Source organism: Ruditapes philippinarum, unplaced genomic scaffold, assembly GCF_026571515.1.
Source record: "Ruditapes philippinarum isolate M1 unplaced genomic scaffold, ASM2657151v2 ctg2657_1_1_1_1, whole genome shotgun sequence".
Taxonomy (NCBI): Eukaryota; Metazoa; Mollusca; class Bivalvia; order Venerida; family Veneridae; genus Ruditapes; species Ruditapes philippinarum.
In genome coordinates, this window is record NW_026853342.1 from 120,183 (window position 1) to 140,301 (window position 20,119).

A 20,119-nucleotide genomic window follows, 5' to 3' on the forward strand; every position below is an offset into this window, starting at 1 on the left:
TAATGTGCAAGAGCAAGCTATCAAATTTTTTTGTAGTGTTCAAGAAGAAGAGGACATAGACCTTGGAGGCATACAAAATCTAGCTGACAGTCATCACAGAAATGTAAAAGAGAAAACTGTTAGTGATCCTGGAAGTGTACAAGAACAATCTCACAGTGATCCTGGAAGTATACAAGAACAATCTAATAGTGATCATGGTAATGTTCAAGAGCAAGCTGACAAAGCTCCTGGTCATGCTCAAGAAATATATGACATTAAACCTATAAGTATTCAAGAGCAAGCTGACAATGAGCCTTGTAGTGTAAAACAGTCAAATGTCAATAAGCATGATCGTATACAAAAGCAGTTTGACAGTGATTGTGTTTATATAAAAGATTGTATGCAAGTGCATGCCGACTATGATATTGGTAGTATAGACGAGAAATATGACATTATTCCTGGAAGTCTGCAAAAGGGATCAGAAATTAATCCTTATAGTGCACAGAAGCAAGTTGACAGTGATTCTTACAGTGTAGAAGAGGGAGTTGCCATTGATACTGATCGTATTGAAGAGGGATCTGACAATGACCTTTACAGAAATCAAGAGCAAGTTGAACAAGAGCAAACCAGCAGTGATCCTGGAAATGAAATAGAGGAAGCTGAAAATGATCATGGGAGTACGGGTAAGCAATCTGACAATTAAGAGTTAGCTGACAATTAATCTTAGACCCATGCCAATTCAAGGTCTTACAAACAGACACTTAAGCATACATATAGCATGGGATAAAAATGCCATAAGTCTAAAGTCAAAGTTAAACCAAGGCCATGACAGCCAAAATACAGTTTCCATTGAGCTAATGAGTCTACTTTTTAATGCATTTTTGAGGTATTAAATTGATAATTGTCAGAACATATGAAATGGAAAAGGTGAAAGTAATTATATATAATATATTATCAATAACCAGGAAATATGTGTGAATAGTCATATCTATTGTGACTACACATAGGATGTTATCTTTTATTGTCAACTTAGCATACACCATCCTTTAATACATGTATAGGAAAAGTGGCATTTGTAAGCAAGTACATGTAAATACAATAATACAAAGGAAGAAACAGCCTAAAAATACACAGAAATTGCTTTAGAAACAAAAAGACAGTGGATAGGATGCTTAACAGTAAAGACAGCCTGTAAGAGCATGTAGACCATCTGTTGATTTCTTGTAGAAGGCAAAAAATATTGACCTACATTTTAAAAGTGAATGAGTCATGCAGTTGGCAATGGTTTAATTACTCATACTCTGCACTTGTGATTCTATCACTTCATATGCTATCTGTATTATAGCCAGTATTTAATCACCATTGTAAGTATTGGGTTCATATATTTAATTTGAAAAAAATAGGTTATATTGTTCTATTAGAACTCCAAAAGAATTGATGAAATTTCATCTTGATACCTCATTGATAAAACATCTTTTGGTGATGTCAAGATATACCGTATAAGTACTTATTTCTGCGGGCTTAATATTCTGCGATTTTGGTTAAAATAAGGGGTTTTAAATTTCTGCATATCTTATTTCTGCGGTGCCATCACTCTCACATTGATGCTTTTTATTACTGCGTTTTTACAGAATTAACCGATACAAACAGACAACATTTCAAGATTTGTTGATGTAACACGTACATTACTTCCGGTAAACATGCAGATGACTTATAATGTGTTTTCATCGTAATCACCATGTATCGGTATATAAACGTTAATAAACAAAAATCAACAACATGCAATGACAACAATTAATTGAAATACTGCATGTGTATAAATATGAAGTGTGAAAAATAAAAAATGGTAAAATCGCACATAGACACAATATATTGTACAAATACAAAAGGGTATGTTTATTGCACCCGTCAAACTATATAATAGTTTTATTTTAAAATAATCCAAGCTTAGGATGATCGAAAATCATACAAAAAGAACAAGTAATGAACTTTTTTTTCTAATATTTTATTTCATGACGGATACATAAAGAAAAATTCCCATCTACAAAAGCTGATATGGTAATGTTATTATACAATACAGGTAGTTGACATATTCCGACATACATGTAGACATAGCGAAAGGCTTAATTTTCTGCGGTTTTTAAATCTGCGGTGTCGTTTTAAACAGCAGAAATAGCAGAAATAAAGTTCCCGCAGAAAAAAGTACTTATACGGTACTTAACATTATAATTATTTCTTGCAGCGGATTTTTTTGGTGCTGTAATTGTGATGAATGAAAAGGAGGAGAGTGATGTGTTTGCGATGTGTTCCACTGTGATGGCACTTGGAAGGTGAGTAAATTGTTCAGTTGATATTGGCTGCTGCTTAAAAAACTAAAGATTTTGGTCAACACAATAAGCATATGTAGATTTATAAAAGCTGACTTCAAATGGACCTGCAGACCTCTATTGATTGTCTTCTTGGAGTAATATCTCTGGAAAAAAAACTTGTTTTTGATGTTAACTCTTCAAGAAAAGTTGATAGATTGAAATGATTTTCAATTTAATTACAAGTATAAGCCTTTGAAAATAAAGGATATTTTAGAGTTTTACATCAGACCACTAATTTGTTACAAGGTCATCATATTCTCCACTTGAATGCATTCAAAGAATAGATTCTATTTATCCTTTCAGCTAGCATGACACATACTTTTTATGCCTCCTAAGGATAACATTTAGATTTCACACTATCTGTCAGTCCGTCTTACCCTCCAATGAATTCACTTCATCTCCAAATCCAAGGGGATTTCTTTGAAACTTAACCAGAATGTTTGTCATCAGGTCCAGTTGTGCATGTTTTTTTTTCTACTATCTAAGTTTTGGGCTCTTATTGATCATTTTTTTAAAATAAAATGTCCTTGTCTGTGCTTCATCTCCCAAACTTCTGGGGTATTTCCTGCTTCAAAGGAATGCCTGTCATCAAGCCTTATTTTACATGGTATGTTGGTTTTCCACTTGAATAACTTTTGGAAGAGTTATGTGCTCTTGATGATCAATATTTGACTGCACTTGAACACAAAATCCACTCAAGGGATTTTGGTGAAATTCACACAGGAATGTTAGTTTTTCATAGTATCTTGATTTTTTGCAAACAATAATTTGTGACACAGTTTTAGACCCTGTGTGATCAATATTTGGTTTTACCATAAAATCTATATATAATGTCCAAATCATTTAAAAAAATTGCAGTATGTCTATGACCAAAATCTAATCAGAAGTTCATACATGTACATTTGTATATACAGAGAAAAAGTCATTTTCAGTGCTTGGAAGTGTTTCAACACATTTGTATGACATGAATAGAAATTTTAAATATAATCTTATTGACAATTTATTTCTTAAACATGACTTATCAGAACTTAAAGTTTTACTTGACTCAGGAATTGGCTGGGATTTACACAAAAATACGTTTATCACCTAACTTATCATATTTGATAACAAACATTTTGTTACATGAGAATTTTATATGATGTGAAAATTACCTTTGCTATTGGTATTGATTTCTTATGCAAAAAAAACAAACAACAAACTGTTAGCATTATGGAGAAATAACGGAAGTAAAATCTTTATAGTTGTCAGCAGTCAGTTTCTTCAAATTATCATACATACACTTTATTAAATTAATTATCAAAAGTTAAAAGCCAATTAAAAGGCACCATAGGAAAAATTACAGTTACTGCATTTAGCAAAATTTACATCAATATTGTGTTAAAATTACATAGCATTTTTACCACATAGAGTGTGACAAACACTGGATATTTTAGAGTGAAATTTAAAGCAGCTAGAAATTTTTTCGTCACTTATGGCAAAGTTTCAAAAATTAACGTGAAGTTAGCAATTGTCTTTGCCCTAAACTCAGTCCCTGTAATTTTGAATTTAATGAACTGATTTTTGATTCATGCTTGGACAAAACAACCCTTAGAAATGATTGACATGTATTTGTTGTTAACTATCAGATAGACCTTCAAATGATCTGCACTGTCAAGGTCAAAATCTGGAATTTGCTAAAATGTTAGTAATGGACAGATTTTATTCATACTTACATAAACAAAATTTTTAATTGATTTAACATGTAGAGAAATATATAAATGATCTTGATCCTTCAAATAATCTTGATTGTCAAGGTCAAAGTTGAATTTTGCTAATATCACTGTAACTTTGTTACCCAGGGACAAATTTGTCTCACATTTGGACAAAACAACACAAGTAATTAGTTTGAGAAGGTGAGGTATATGTGAATGTCCTTGACCACAAATTACATTTGACTGTCAATGTCAAATTATGAACTTTTGTTCCTTTTGTTTAAATTTTCCTAATGTGGAAATATCAAATCAGAAATACATCTGTTTCCTTTTAAATTCAAATTTAGCAATATATCTTATATTTGGCTTGGTTATCTAATGGTTGCATTATATCTATGACAGGGTATTAATTACTTTCATTGAAAACTTTAATTTGTTGAGATATGTTAAGTGCTTATCTTTCATTTTTCAGTGCGAGAACCAATGATATTATTGTAAAAAATGCTGCTCCACATGAGATTATACTTCAAGCCAATAGGTTTGGAGAGGTAAGTGTTTGAACTTTTTATACAGCTGCAATATAAAAGTATATCAATATCATTTTATGATAGAATGTTGTTCAGTTCAGGAAACATTGGTCCTTTCTTTAGATAAGTTCTTGAGTGAATCTAGTCTATGTTTTTAATACATAACCTTTTGCAGTTAATAATTTGCATTTTCATTTCTTTATAACATTTTGTTGGTAAAACTGCATTCATTATTTTTTGCAGGTGTTCCTTTTTCAAAACAAAACCAAATTTTCAAAAGCACATTGCCTTCAACATGATGAGGTATTCTCAGCTGGGAGAAGACTGTTTAAATGGAAATATCCTGTTGAACTTGGTAAGTTATATAATAATATAAACCCTATTTCTAAAATGCAAAATTACTTGGCTAGACACCTAGAGGCAATCTGTTTGAGCTTTTGTGATGTCAAGTCGGGCATCTAGTATTTATAAATATGAAAATGTCTACATGCAATTTGGTTATTGCCGTAGTGTATGCATGGGGGGCTTTGCCTAAAATATAAATATGAGTTTGGAACCACATTATGTTTGTACAAAGTTTACAGGTTTTTTTTGCAGTTACCTCTGTATGTATGTAACTTGTCAGATAAGTATTTGTGGTGAACATATCTATCTATGTACCTCATTAGGTTTGCACAAGCTTTGTACAAAGCTGGGTGAACTATCCGTCCCCATCAAGTTCTTTCCCCAAGCCTTTTAAGTCTCCTACCAGTTTAACCGGAGGGGACTATAGGTTTACCCTCTGTCAGTCCATCAGTCAGTCAGTCCGTCCACAAAAACTGGATCCAGCCATTACTCAATAAGTACTGAACACTTTTTTATGAAACTTGAAATATGGGTAGATGGCAGTATGGAGATTATGCACGTCTTTTTGTTTTCTTCCTATGTTCAAAATTCTTGTTGCTATGGCAACAAAAAGACTGAACATGTGTTATTTTGCTGTAACTAGCTATTAGTTTTTAAGTTATCTTCATATTTACACACAACATTCTTAAGGACAAGACCTTCATGTATATCAAACTAGATTTGACCTTGACTCATGTATGTCCTTGACCTTGAAGGTTGAATTACTGAATTTTCACTATTTTTGGCTATAATCGGATGTAACTTTGTATTAAATTCATAGATTTGGTTCATACCAAAACAAAACAAAACCTGTTACCAAACCGACATGTTGGATAATTTTGACATGACCTTGACCTTTTTATGCCCCCACTCTAGGGGGGGGGGTGCTCTTAGATTTGCCCTTGTCCGTCCATGAGTCTGTCTGTCCGTTCTCATGTTGTGTCGACGTAACTCAAAAAGTATTTGACGTAGAGTCATGAAACTTTTCAGGAATGTTGGTCAGCATGTATAGTTGTGGAGGTTTGCTTGTGGATTTATTCAGTATTAAGAGTTATTGCCCTTGACTTAGTAAAAATTTGCAATTTTCAACGTGTGTCGCACATAGCCCAAAAGTATCTGCCTAGAGTCAATAAACAGAAATGTTGGTCAGAATGTGTAGTTGTGCACCTGAGGGTTTGCTTCTTTGTTCTTAAAAGAAAGATGGAAATGCATCAGAAAAATACCTCCTTGGCTTGGATTCCCACTTTTGACCTCAAGCTTGCAAGTTACAAGTGAAGTAACATTATGCTCTAGACCACTGAGCAAAAGAATCAATCCAGCTGTAACAAGGTTGATATATTGTCAAGTTCCTTTTTTTAAGCTTTCATATTTTGAAAGTACCATAATTCTTTTGTTATCCATTTAGAGACCAGCACAGGTACTTACAATGAAATATGCATTTAGATTTGCCCTTGTCTATCTTTTACGCTGTCCGTCCCTAGACTGACAAGGGCAAAGTGGGGGCATCTGTGTCCTATGAACACATTTCTAGATATAACCTTAAATTGCCATATTAACTTTGTCATTTATTTATGGATTTGATTTTAAACTTGGACAAAAGAACACTTGTGGACCAACCTACATGTTGGATGATTCGACTTGACTGACAAGGTCAAATAATTGAATATTGCTAAAATTGTCATTTATTAATGGATTGTCTTCATTTTTTAGTTCAATGATTTTTGTCAGAATTATGGCACTTTGATGATTTTTCCTTTTTAAAGTTTGTCAAGATTACTTCTCTTATACTACTTATGCAATTTAAGTGAAATTTTACAGGATTGATTGATACCTCAAGTACTTGCTCATATTTGGTGGGTTTCCGGTTGAATGACTTTTTTGGTTCCTGAAAAAAGAGGAGTTTTGGTCGGTTTATTATTTTGAAGAGCCGTTACTAAGACTGTAATTGTGTCATATGACACCTAAAGCATTTTTGAATAATACATTAGGGCTGTCATTGATTGAAAATTTTGTATTGATATATCTTGAGACAAATATCGATGATATATCAATATATAAACTTTAACAGTAGATACAATGAAAAAACATTTAAATATGTGTTATAAATTGTGTTAATGGTGTTATGCTTGCTTGTTTTAGACATTACAAATACTACAAACTAACAGAAAGTTTGTTTTTCTGTTTGTTTGCGTCACTCACATCTGAAATTTAAATTTAAAGTTCAAGAAAAAAAACTGGAAATAAGTGACTTCTCTTATCTTCAAAATAGAGAGGTATATTCACATGACAGAAGGAAATAAATTTTAGATTGTACCGATATTTAAAATAGTGTATCGATATTGTATCGGATGATGAATATTGATGATATATCAATATTGCGATATTCAATGACAGCCCTAAATAAAGTTGTGGTGTACTCACCCGCAGTCAAATTTGATTGAAATAATTAAACTAATCAAGCATACCAAGGGTCTTGTGACAATGAGTTGATTTCAAAAGACAAAATGATTGTTTTTACATCAATTTGATTTTGGGAAATAAATGGTTGCTTAGTTATGTCAGTTTCACTTATGATTTTAACAATTACTTACATTGATTTGATAAATTGAATCTGCTCAAAAAGAAGAATTGTGCAGCGACCTGATGATGTTGTTGAGATGTCAGCTCGTAAATATTTCATAAATAGGCATACTTTGAAATCATAAATTTTCGTGCAGTACAAATTTCGCTCAAAATAGAATTTTAGGAGATTCGTGCGGTCTATTTTTCACACATTTCAATTTTTTAAGTGCTATTAAGTGTATCTATAGAAGATTGTTGATTTTTTTTCGCGGTAGCTTTAAATTTGCGCATTGACCAGCGCGAGAGGCGCAAAAACTTAGACCAGCGCGAAAATTAATGATATCAAAGTAATTGATTATAAACTTATCTAAAAACCAAATTTGTCTTAGTAAAATGTGAATCATATTCTAAGGTAAAACCTCATAATGTATGTTTTAAGTTTACTGAAGAGAAGTGTTTTTTTAACATTCATTGTGCTAATTGTCTTTTAAGTACCTCTGTTTGTTAAAAAATACCTCTGTTTGTTCAAAGATATGAATTGCCACTTTTCAGATGACAGACATAGCGTTAGGTTCACAGAGAGAACTGAGATTGATCATGATTGTGATAATGAGTATGATGAGGATGATCAAGTTTTAGCAGAACAACAGGCTGACATTGATACTAGTAATTTTAAGGAGCAAGCAGACATTTATCCACATCATGTAAAAATACAGACTGACACTATCACTGATAGTGGAGAACATCTAGTTGACAATATTGATTATGGAGAACATAAGGTTGACAATGCTGATGGTGTAGATCAACTTGTTGACAATTCTTGTGTAGAACAACTGGTTGGCAATACTGAATGTGAAGAACAGGGAGCCAATGAATTAGATTGTGAAAAGGATTGGATTGACAGTGAAACTGAACAAGAGACACTTGATACTGAAATCAATGATGATGACAGCGTTAAAGACCCTGATTATTGGTGCACAGAATCAGATGCTAAGTATATATCTGAAGATGATTACGTTTCAGACTCTGATGACAACTCGGATATCATACCATTTTTAAAGCCACTTCCAATGCTGCAAAATAAAAGAAAGCTTGAAAGTGATTGTTTAGGAATTAAAAAGATGAAGAAGAGTAATCAATGTGAAGTTGTATCCCCAACAGAAAGCTCTGGAAGACAGACACAGCATGCAAATGCATTAAGTAATCAATATGACAATGTGAAATTGCAACCAAGCCGAAATGAAAAAGGAAAGAGAGTTTGGGATAAGTTGCATGTCTGTGTGTACTGTGAGGAGAGTTTTACTAATTTAACTAAACACCTCTTACGTCGCCATAAAAATGAAAATGAAGTTGTTAGAATTAGAAATCTGCCTAAAAAATCAAAAATTAGAGCAGACTCCCTCCTTAAGCTTAGAAATGCTGGTGACTATAAACATAACATGGATGTTTTGAAAAACGGAAATGGTACTTTGATTACATGGTCAAGAAAAGAGGGAGATGAACATTGTCCATCTGATTACCTGCCTTGTGAAGATTGTTTGGCCTTTTTTTTGAAAGACACTTTGTGGAGGCATAAGAAAACATGTCCATTTAAAAAGGATACTCAAGTAAATAGACAAGTACAATCATCAGCTTCTCTTTTGTTACCAGTTTCGAAGAAAATTAGTGCAGGAATGAAAGAAAAAGTTATAAAGAACATGCTGTATGATGAAGTTACCATGGCTGTGCGAAATGATAGTCTGATTTTGGCTATTGGAGAAAAATTATTTCAAAAACATGGGCACCTTAAACACTTAAGTACATACATTAGTCAAAAGATGCGAGAGCTAGGTAGACTCCTTATTACTGCTAGAAAGATAGACCCAAAAATTCAGTTTCTAAGTGACCTAATATCTCCAGCAAAATTTTCAGAAGTGGTAGTACCAGCTACCAGAGCACTATGCAAGTATGATGATAGCACAAACGGGTATGGCAATCCTTCACTTGCTATAAAAATAGGACACTTACTCAAGAAATGTGCAAGAATTAAGAAGTCAGCTTCCCTTATTTCAGGAGATTCAATTTATGGTAAACAGGCAGATGATTTTCTGAATTTAATTGAAAATGAATGGACAGATGAAGTGTCCAGTTGTGCATTACAAACACTGAAATCAAACAAAATGAACAAAGCACAAATCCTGCCTCTGACTGAGGATATTATGAAACTTCAAGGATACCTACAGAATTTGAGGAATTCTAGTGTTGAAACACTACAGAAGAAATTTTCCAAATCGGCATACGATACTCTTAACCAGGTTACTCTAGCACGCCTAGTGCTTTTCAACAGACGTAGAGGGGGTGAAACCCAAAGAGTTACAGTAGAAGCCTATGTTTCTAGGAGGAATAAGTCTTCTAATCTCCAAGAAGTGGAAGAATATCTCACACCTGTTGAGAAAATGTTATGTGCAACATTTTCCCGAATTGAAATAAGAGGGAAGAAAGGACGTACTGTACCAGTCTTACTCACATCTGAAATAGAAAGCAATATTGACCTATTGTTACAGCACAGGGAAATGGCTGGAATACATCCAGAGAACCTGTATTTATTTCCTAGGTCCAATTTCAATTCAAAGGAGCCAATTAGAAGTACTGATGTTCTACGGAAATATGCTAAAGAAGCAAATTTATGTAAAGCAGAAAATATTACAAGCACGAAACTAAGGAAGCACATAGCTACCGTTTCACAGGTCTTGAACTTGAGTAGACATGATTTAGAAACTATGGCTGAGTTTATGGGCCATGACATTGATATTCATCGCTCATTCTACAGACTTCCACAGGAGACAATACAAGTTGTTAAAATGGGAAGGCTACTGAGTGCTTTTGATAATGGAACCATTGCTCAGTATAGAGGGAAGACTTTAGATGAGATAACAGTTGAATCAGGTAAAACTATTTAAGATTTAAAGGTGGACTACTTACACTTGTTTTTGTTGTTTATAGTCATGGCCATTGTCAGTTTTTAATCATCATTAGGATTGAATATCAAGAGGAATTATAAAATTGTGGATTAAATGGAGAGATAGCCTAGTGGTTAGGTGTCTGCCTCTCAACCCAGGGATTGCGAGTTTTAGTCCTACATGGGTCACAACCATGTTTCGTCATATGACACAAGTACTAGTTAGTTCCAGTGTGGTTCAAATAAGTTGTAAGCTTTCATCAGTTGTGATTACAAGAGACATTCATTTAAATTTGTCATTACGATTCTCTAAACTGCGTTATGGGGCACAGTCATATACTATTTACTTTAACCCTCCAAAGTATTCGCCCTTAACAGAAATACATTTTCTGGCCTAGAAATCCACTCTGTGAAGGCAGAAAAGTACGGGTCTTTAGGCACACCCTGTAGGCACTGGAAAATTGCACTATCTAACGCACTTTGAGACTCATGTTGACGTCCAGATAGTTTTCTTCAATAAGGAAAACAAGAGAAAATCACAGGGACATATAATAAAGGTCTGGGGAATAAGACGGGTGGGGAGGTTGTACTAATTTTTTCTTTCCTAGGAACTTCTAAACCAGCACCCACTTTTGAGCAGCAGCATTGTTATGATTTAGGCAAAGGCCTCTTAAGTCTTGTGGAAGGTTTAAAGGCACATTAGCTCTCAGAAACATATTTTTTAAGTATATTAATAAAATAATACTTCTGAAATTAATTTTAATTTTAAAGTCACTATTTATTTAAAAATGTTGAAAGTTACTGCATATTGCATTAAATTTAACATGTTCTCAATACTTTTTCTTCATATTGTTTACATGCATAAATTGATTTTCAGCTCTTTTTTTTAATAAAAAACTAAATATATGCATGAAAAACTTCCGGAGGCGCATGAGTGATACAATTTAATGAACGCCCCTTGTTAATAAATAGCTATTAAATGTCTCATTAGTTTGTTATGAATGCTAAATGTCAAATAATTTTTATTTTTTTATTTTTTTTTATGGTAAAAATGGTTTTAAATCCAGAATTTCATCAGATACTTTCTCCTTTAATAGATACTGAACTTACCAGTGACTCAGACAGTGACACAGGTAATGATGATGATTGTGAGGCTAGCATCTTGAAACCGAATGAAACCGAAATCTTGAAACCGAATGAAACCGAAATCTTGAAACCGAATGAAGAAGCAGTCAGAGGTAGGCTTCTACAAAATCATATGCAAGAATACGTACACTTGACATAATTTTATTTACTCATTACCAATCAAGTGTTTTAAGTTGATAACTTCTAATCCAGTGACTTTTCTCGTTTTTCTGGGTTCGATCCCTGGGAAATGCATTAGTAGTCTTCTGGCTACAAAAAAACTAAAATAGCTTTCTCTCTCATATTTTATACTAAATACAGGTGTTGCCATTTGTGATTTAGTTGCCATACATATATTAAAGCTGAAATAATCAGTAATGAGAGTAATTCGGTCCACTTTTAGCCTTATGTTTTATGAGGAGTGTTCGTAAAGTATTGTGGTGAAAGGCCATTTTGATGGTAAATTTCATGTTGTTCACAGTTGTTTATACAGTTGAATACCTAGAGAATGGGAGAATAAGTGATAATTTTGTGATCTTTCATAATTTTTAACCATATCAAATCCTAGGTCTGAGTTCTTTGTTGTTTGATTTTTATATCATAGCAAAACTGTTTGAAAAGAATCAGAAATTCATATTTAAAGATCCTGTAACACAATTTTCTTATGGTTTTATTTCATTAATATGATGCTCAAATTATGATTTGTCAATATTTTAAGTTTCAATAAGCTTAATTTATAAAGATATGACTGAATTTGACATTTCATGCAAATAAAGAGAGGTAATTAGAAATTAATTTTCTATTAATTCCAAGTCAAAGTTTCCAATAGGAAATGAATGTATATAATTCATAGATTACGTATAATGTGCACAAATATTTGCAGTCCATATTTTTTTTAAATAGAAACTTGGTTTATTTGCATAATTATATACATGTATAATATCTTTGAAGAATGGTATATACACAGGTACAATATCAATCACAAAACATACTGAAAGATTTTTTTCCTTATATTATAGGAAAGATTCAGAGGTTGACAGAGGAGCAGACAAAAACACTTAGAAGTCTCTTTCAGGCCAATATTACTCTTAGGCGAGAACTGAAACAACATGAATGCATTAATGTTATTCATAAATATCCGTGCCTGAAATCACTGGATTGGAAAAAAGTTAAAAACACAATTCACAACTGGATAACTTTAGAAAAGAGGAAGCTGAAAAAAGTCTGAAATTTCATTGATCTAGCTTCTTGGTTAGAAGTTAGTTTGGTTACTCCCTTATTTTCAGCCTTGCAAGTTAATGACATTCACTGCTCCATACATCATAGAGGGTTCTCAACATATATCAATGAATTGGTAACTTAGATAAGACTAATGCAAACTCCATCATTCTAAATGTTGAATAATGTATCCTTGTTAGTGGTAGAGAATACACCATTACTGACTGCATCTGTGTTTGGATTGAGTAATGTGTTAAGTAGATGTGTTACACAGTTCTTCTTTTACAATTAACTGTAAGTTATCCAGTTAACTGTGGAATCCAAAGAAGTGATTTTAAAAACAATTGAATATCTACAATTGAAACATTTTAGGTAACTAATTTAATCTTCTAACTAAATAATAAGCATTCTTGCACATTGAGCTGGCCAAGAAAAATGTGTTAGAGGAAGTTATCTTGTCTAAACATCAGCTGTATCTAGTTAGTGAATGTTAGCAGAAGTTGATATTATCTGAAAATAGCTCATATTTTCAACAATATTGTAGTGGGAATTTACTTTTTACAAGCTTGTCCCTACAAGAGATTATAAAGAAAAAAAACAGCAATATTTGATATGACTCTACATAGAGCAAATAACTTAAGGGTGTTTTTGGGAGTTTTCAAATAGACATATAGGCAAAACGAAAATTGTTCAATAGAATTTTTTTAAACTTGGCATGTTGTAACAGAAACATTTTAAGGGTCACCGTTATCGTTTTTGAGTTATCTGCCCCTGAATCACAATTTCTACTTATTTGAGGTCAATTTAAGGGCAGATAACTTATACATGCGTAAATTAATTCTTGTTTTTACTTCTGGATAAGAAATTCTATTGAAAAGTTTTCATTTTGCCTATATGTCTTTATGAAAACTCCCGAAAACGTCTTTAACAGGACTTAATCATAGCATAAACTTAAGTTTATGCATTATTATGTTTTAGAAGCATTTGTATGTGTAAATACGTTCATTGAGAAGTAGTGTAGGCCAATGGTTTAAAGATCAAGGTCACAATTAACTAGATAAACCTTTGACATGTTTCAGCTTTGCCATTTGTTTAAGAAAGTTTTTAATCTTTATGAGATAATTGTAATTCATTAGTGTATGACAAACATTCTTTTCATGTCGATGATTTACTATTTTTCAGGTAAACCTATCTTTGCATGTTTTTTTTTTTCTGGTGAAATTATAACTTGATTTATTGCATTTATTTATTAAATTGTTGAAATTATAACCACATTCCTTTTGCTTTAAAGGTCAAGAAGTCAAGGGTCAAGGTCAATTTGATTTGTATTCAGTACTTTGTTATTATGACATGTTAGATATATCATAAAATCCGTCTCACTTGTGTAATTAATTTTGTTATTGAAATTGTCATATGTATCGAAAACTATTAAGGTACCTCTTTTTGACAGATTTTCAAATGTTAAACTTTAAATTCCTAAGTAGGATGTTTGTCAGTAATTTGTTTTTGAATTATTGAATTGACAAATTTAGTAAATCTATTATGCATTATTTAACTTAGCAGATTGCTTTATATTCATTCCTTCTCTTTAAATTTGTTTGCTCATTTCAATCAATTAAGTAATTTATTGAATAACTAACAATTTATTACAGAAAACCTACCATATGCAAAAAGAGATATAAATCCCACATTTCAAGTCATTTGATTGGCTAATAAGACAAGGCCAGAAAATGATACTGAACCACTGACTAAAATTTAGTGTTTTTTTTATTTCTTTATGTGAACATATTTTAAAGAGGTTAAAGTTAGTTGTAGGCAGTTATTCAATAAATTAGTGCTTTTTTATATTGATCCAATTATTTGTCCTTGAACAATCTTATTTGCTCTGTACATTCAGCTTTGGGCCGAAATGACTGTCCTTGGATCGGTAACAGGGCCAATATCAAATCACTTTTTCATTTAGTTGTAAAGGTAAATTTATCATGAACTGGCCATGTCATAAGTACACTTAAGTTTTGCAGACTCCTGAAAGGGTCTTCTTTGAAACAAGCAGGCCCAGATTAAGGATCATAATCCTAGATGGCTTCTGCAAAAGTTAAATTAAATAGGCTCCTAGGTAAAAAACTGCCCTGTCCAAGGGGTCATGTAGTATATAGAATTAACAATGGTAAAACTGAAAAAAATGAAGAGATTACATCTTGTAAAATTATATTAATCAATTCCTATGTTAAAATTAGTCCTTCCCTTGGGTTCACTTATTTTACATGGAAACACATTTATATATCTTCTCTGCAAATAGAAAGCCAAAATTTAGACATTTTGCATGAACAAAAAGATGGATCTCAACAAAATTTAAATAATTGCTTTGTATTAAGATAAGCCCAGCACCAATGGTCATTTTCTATCATATACATTTATACTGGAGAAAAAAATAAATCCTCTTGAATGTCCCAAACCAAAAGGCCTATTTAATAAACATATGACATTGACTGATGGGCATCTGCAAAAGTAATATTAATCATGTTCTGCCCCTTTCTGGGGTTCAATTATTTTTCATAGTCTTCAGAAGGATATTTTGACATAAAACACTTGTAAGATAACGGACATTTATAATGATTTTTAATATGGCCTCAACCTTAATGTAACTGTCAATTATGTGAATATTTCCATAGCTATATTTCTATTAATGATCTAGATGCATTTAATGTATGATGTTTGTAAATAGTAATACCTATGTTATTGTATTTTGCAGTTTTAAGTTACAATGTAGGTTATTGTTATGGGTTCATTGTTAGAAATAAATTGAAACTGTTTGTTTTATTCTTAAAAAGATATAAGCACATACGGCTAATTGTATTTTGCTCTTTCAAGAGTGGGTAATGCTTGTGATTAAAGGTTTGAGAGTTAGTTTTCAAGAGGAAGATTTGTCACTTTTGTATCATTTAATTGAATATTTAGAGTGAAAGCAATAACCCTTTATTTATTTGATTATATATATCCATTTGGTCAGGTCACATAAGAATTACTGTTGTGATTTAATTATATCATGCTTGTAGATTTGGGGACTTATAATCAAGATAAACATTTTATTTCTTTAACAAAAATATTTTTATAAATATATAAAGGACAGAAAATTCTCTTCAAGGTATATTTTATGTTTAGCTAAGTTATTGTTTGGAAGAGAGACATAATTGTTATTTCTCTTTGCGTATGTTTATCCATTTCTTTTACTTTTTCAGTTCTTTGAAATGAGCCCCTATAATATGGTCATTAACTTCGAATTATTTGCATGTCTGCGTTCACAATAGTTTCTTGGGGAAGTGGTAAGGGTGCAAATTAATACACAGAAAATGTTCATTATTATCATTTATGTAAAGGTGATATATTTGGAAGTTGAAATACAAGCTCCTGATTGAGTATAATGTAATTGATATAGGCCATTTGATTATATTTTTTGTTGAATAAGGTGACAACTGAAATATTGTTTGTAGTAAGAAAGTTAAAGTTAAACATTTATGTTTTATTTCCTAGATTTCAATATTAAATTCTCAAAAAAATCCAGACTTGTTTGTATCTTGCAAAATTTCCTTTTTATTCATCTAATGGAATTTTGAAGTTGAATGTTTATCCTCGATGTAAAAAGATCATATGACTATGGACACCTAAAATGATTACAAGTGAATAAACTACATTACATTTGCTCGCTGATCAAGTAACTTGCAACCCAAATTTTAAGTAACTTTACTCTGGCAAATGTTAGAAATAGGAATTTCTGATGGTAGTAATGGGTTTGATTCCTGTGAAATGCTTTGGTAGTTTGCTGCCATGGATGGGAGTTTAGTACTGTTGTAACTCTCCAAGATATGACTGAAATATTGTTGAGACTGGTGAAAAAAAAGGCTGTTATTTCCTTTAAAATGTTGTTACAGTAATGTGTACCTCGGATTTTCCACACAATTATTATGCATACCTAGAAATGCACCTATATGCCACTGTGTGAGCTCACCATATTTGGACATACCCTCATTATTATGCATACCTCTTCATGTTAGTAGAAAGTTAACAACTACAAGTCTTTGTTATTTTTACAATTGTAAATGATATTCACAACCTATATGCATATGGGATATTGTGTGAAAATTTTCTATTCATTATCTTCACTACAAATAGGGTACCCCTTAATGATGTCACAGAATCAGATACCTCGTTCTGTAATATAGACCCGTATGTGTGTGTGTGTGTGTGTGTGTGTGTGTGTGTGTGTGTGTGTGTGTGTGTGTGTGTGTGTGTGTGTGTGTGTGTGTGTGTGTGTGTGTGTGTGTGTGTGTTTGTTTGTTTGTGTGTTATATAGATTATATAGTGTACTTAAAAAATCTTCTTGTGAAAAACCACTAGTCCAATTTAAACCGAACTTGGCCAGATTGATCCTTGGGTGAAAGGCTTCCAAAGTTGTTCAAAGAATTTCTTTCCATGCAGAAATCTGGTTGCCATGGCAACCAAAAGTAATTACAAGAATAAATTAAAAAAATCCTCTTGTAAAGACCCAAAGGGCCTATAGCTTAGATATTTTGCACAAGGCATTGTCTGGTAGACCTCTACCAAGATTGTTCAAATTATAGCCCTGGGGACAAAATTGGCCCCAACCCGGAGTCATTGATTTTCACTATATGTACATATAGTAAAAACTTAAAATACCTTCTTGTCTGAAGGTACCAGGCTTAGAGGTTTGATATTTGGTATGTGTTATTATCTATAGGTACTCTACCAAAGTTATTCAAAGTTTGCCTCTAGTGTCAAAGTCAGCCCCGTCCCGGGGGGTCATAGGTTTTTCTTATATGTATATTGTAAAAACTTAAAAAATCATCTTCTCTAAATTCACAAAGGCTAGAGGTTAGATATTTTGCATGAAACATTGTGTAGTGAACCTTTAGCAAGATTGTTCAAATTATAGCCCTGGGGTAAAAATTGGCCCCGCCCCGGGGTCATTGATTTTCCCTATATCTACATATAGTAAAAACTTAAAATACCTTCTTGTCTGAAGGTACCAGGCTTAGAGGTTTGATATTTGGTATGTGTTATTATCTATAGGTACTCTACCAAAGTTGTTCAAAGTTTGCCTCTAGTGTCAAAGTCAGCCCCACCCCGGGGGTCATAGGTTTTTCTTATATGTATATTGTAAAAACTTAAAAAATTATCTTCTCTAAATTCACAAAGGCTAGAGGTTAGATATTTTGCATGAAACATTGTGTAGTGAACCTTTAGCAAGATTGTACAAATTATAGCCCTGGGGTCAAAATTGGCTCCACCCCCGGGGGTCACTATGTACATATAGTTAAAAATTAAAAAAGCCTATTGTCTGAAGGTACAAGGCTTAGAGCTTTGATATTTGGTATATGATATCATCTATAGGTACTCCACCAAAGTTGTTCAAATTTTGCCTCTACTGTCAAAACTAGCCCCGCCCCGGGGGTCATAGAATATGATAAACAAGATCAACAAGGAAAGGCGGCGTTCAATGAACGCAACCCCCACATGACCCAGCAACAAGAACCAACGGCAAGGAGTCCAGGGGGACCCCAAACAAAAACAGGACATAGGTTTTCCTTACATGTATATAGTAAAAACTTTAAAAAATCATCTTCTTGAATTGACAAAGGCTAGAGATGAGACATTTTGCTTTAAACATTGTGTAGTGAACCTCTAGCAAGATTATTCAAATTAAAGCCCTGGGGTCAAAATTGCCCCCCCCCCCCTGGGGATCATTGATTTTCAGTCACTATGTCATTAAGTAAAAAATTAAAAATCTTATTGTCTGAAGGTACTAATCTGATAATAACATATAGGTAAGTGATCTATGCATTATGGCAATCTGTATAGAAACAAAATAAATTGTGTTCATACATTACTATTTAGTGTTGTATTTATGCGGTGGCATGGCATTTTTTACAAATGCAATCTTGTTAATTAATAATCAAGCACCCTCATACCGATCGGAATGATAGGCTTTTATTATGACCGACTAAAAGGCTCGAGATGTTGCTGTCGCCCTTTCACAAAATCTGATTTATTTCCATAAGGGACGTTGCGCTTCGGACGCCGAAGCATAATAATCTCAAACAGGTTCAGTCTGTACACCCAAAGTATGTGAATTGTAAAACAATTGGCCTCTTTGTTTTGTCTTACTTTAATGGGACTTCACTGAGAAGGACTGAAAATGGTTTCCCGAGATTTGTGTACTAATTGGTTTAAGACACATCCAATAATTTAGCTCATCGTGATTTTCCAGAATAACCATTGTCATTATGAACGATAGCCCAAAAATCAAAAGCGCTTTTAAGTGCTTGACTTGAAAATAGATTTAAAAATAAATTAAGATTTAAAAAATATGTTTATATGCCTTTAGACCTCAATGGAGTTCCTATTAACCTAGAAAATGAGTTAACGTTTAATATGAACCAAATGAGATTCAGTGTGTTATATGCACGAGTATATGTCTTAGCCTTTAGTTACAGTAACAAAGACAATATGGACAATATTTTTATTTCTATTATTATTATTTACATTTTTTGTTATTGTTATGATTATTTCTTTCTTTCTTTCATTTTTTTGGGAGGGGTGGGAGTGGCATGTTAATTTTTATATTTCACTGTCAAAAAATGCAAATGTTAAACAAGAAATTTGTGAACTTGTAAGATTTATTTGTCGTATTTTGTGGCTCTGTGTCTTTAACGAATGGACAATATAATTTAAGCTTTAGATTAAAAAGGAAAATAAGAAAAAGAATAAAAACGCAAAGATTATATAAATAATATAAAATATCCAAAGATGTTTATATTTATTCTTGTCATAGAAAAGTCAACAGTATTCATTTCTGTGTAACTTGATAAACTACTTGATATAAATATATGCATACTTCAAGTTCATATTTATTTACATTATCCTTAACTTTTCATTATAAATGCAGTTAAAGATCCTGTAACACATTTTTTTCATGGTTTTATCTCATGAATATAATGCTCAAATTAAGATTTGTCAATATTGTAAGTTCCAATAAGCATTATTTATAAAGATATTACCAAATTTAACATTTCATGTAAAAAAGGGAGGTATTTAGAAATGTATTTTCTATAAATTGTAAGTCAAATTTTCCAATAAGAAATGAATGCATGTAATTTGTTGATTAAATATAATGTGCACAAATATTTGCAGTACACATTTTACATATTCTTCGATGTTTGGAAATTGTTTTATTTGCATAATTATAAACATATATATTTTTTGCAACACACAGTACTAATATAAATCACAAAACATACAGGATCTTTA

General features: G+C 32.3%; 1 protein-coding gene across 1 annotated transcript; it reads left to right on the forward strand.

Moving 5' to 3' along the window:
- The first annotated feature begins 367 nt into the window (after positions 1-367).
- Positions 368-13,390, forward strand: LOC132736558 (uncharacterized). Its single transcript, XM_060723709.1, has 7 exons — positions 368-662; positions 2,222-2,309; positions 4,512-4,587; positions 4,810-4,921; positions 8,065-10,437; positions 11,548-11,688; positions 12,595-13,390. The coding sequence occupies exons 1-7, from the start codon at positions 380-382 to the stop codon at positions 12,801-12,803; spliced, it is 3,282 nt and encodes a 1,093-aa protein (XP_060579692.1). The 5' UTR covers positions 368-379; the 3' UTR covers positions 12,804-13,390.
- The last annotated feature ends 6,729 nt before the right edge of the window (positions 13,391-20,119 follow it).

What these genes read in the sequence shown, in the direction of transcription:
- LOC132736558 (XM_060723709.1), top strand. Translation starts at nt 380, where the DNA reads ATGCAAGTGCATGCCGACTATGATATTGGTAGTATAGACGAGAAATAT. An exon ending in AAATGATCATGGGAGTACGG is followed by an intron (nt 663 to 2,221) that starts GTAAGCAATCTG and finishes TATTTCTTGCAG; the next exon opens with CGGATTTTTTTGGTGCTGTA. An exon ending in GAATGAAGAAGCAGTCAGAG is followed by an intron (nt 11,689 to 12,594) that starts GTAGGCTTCTAC and finishes CTTATATTATAG; the next exon opens with GAAAGATTCAGAGGTTGACA.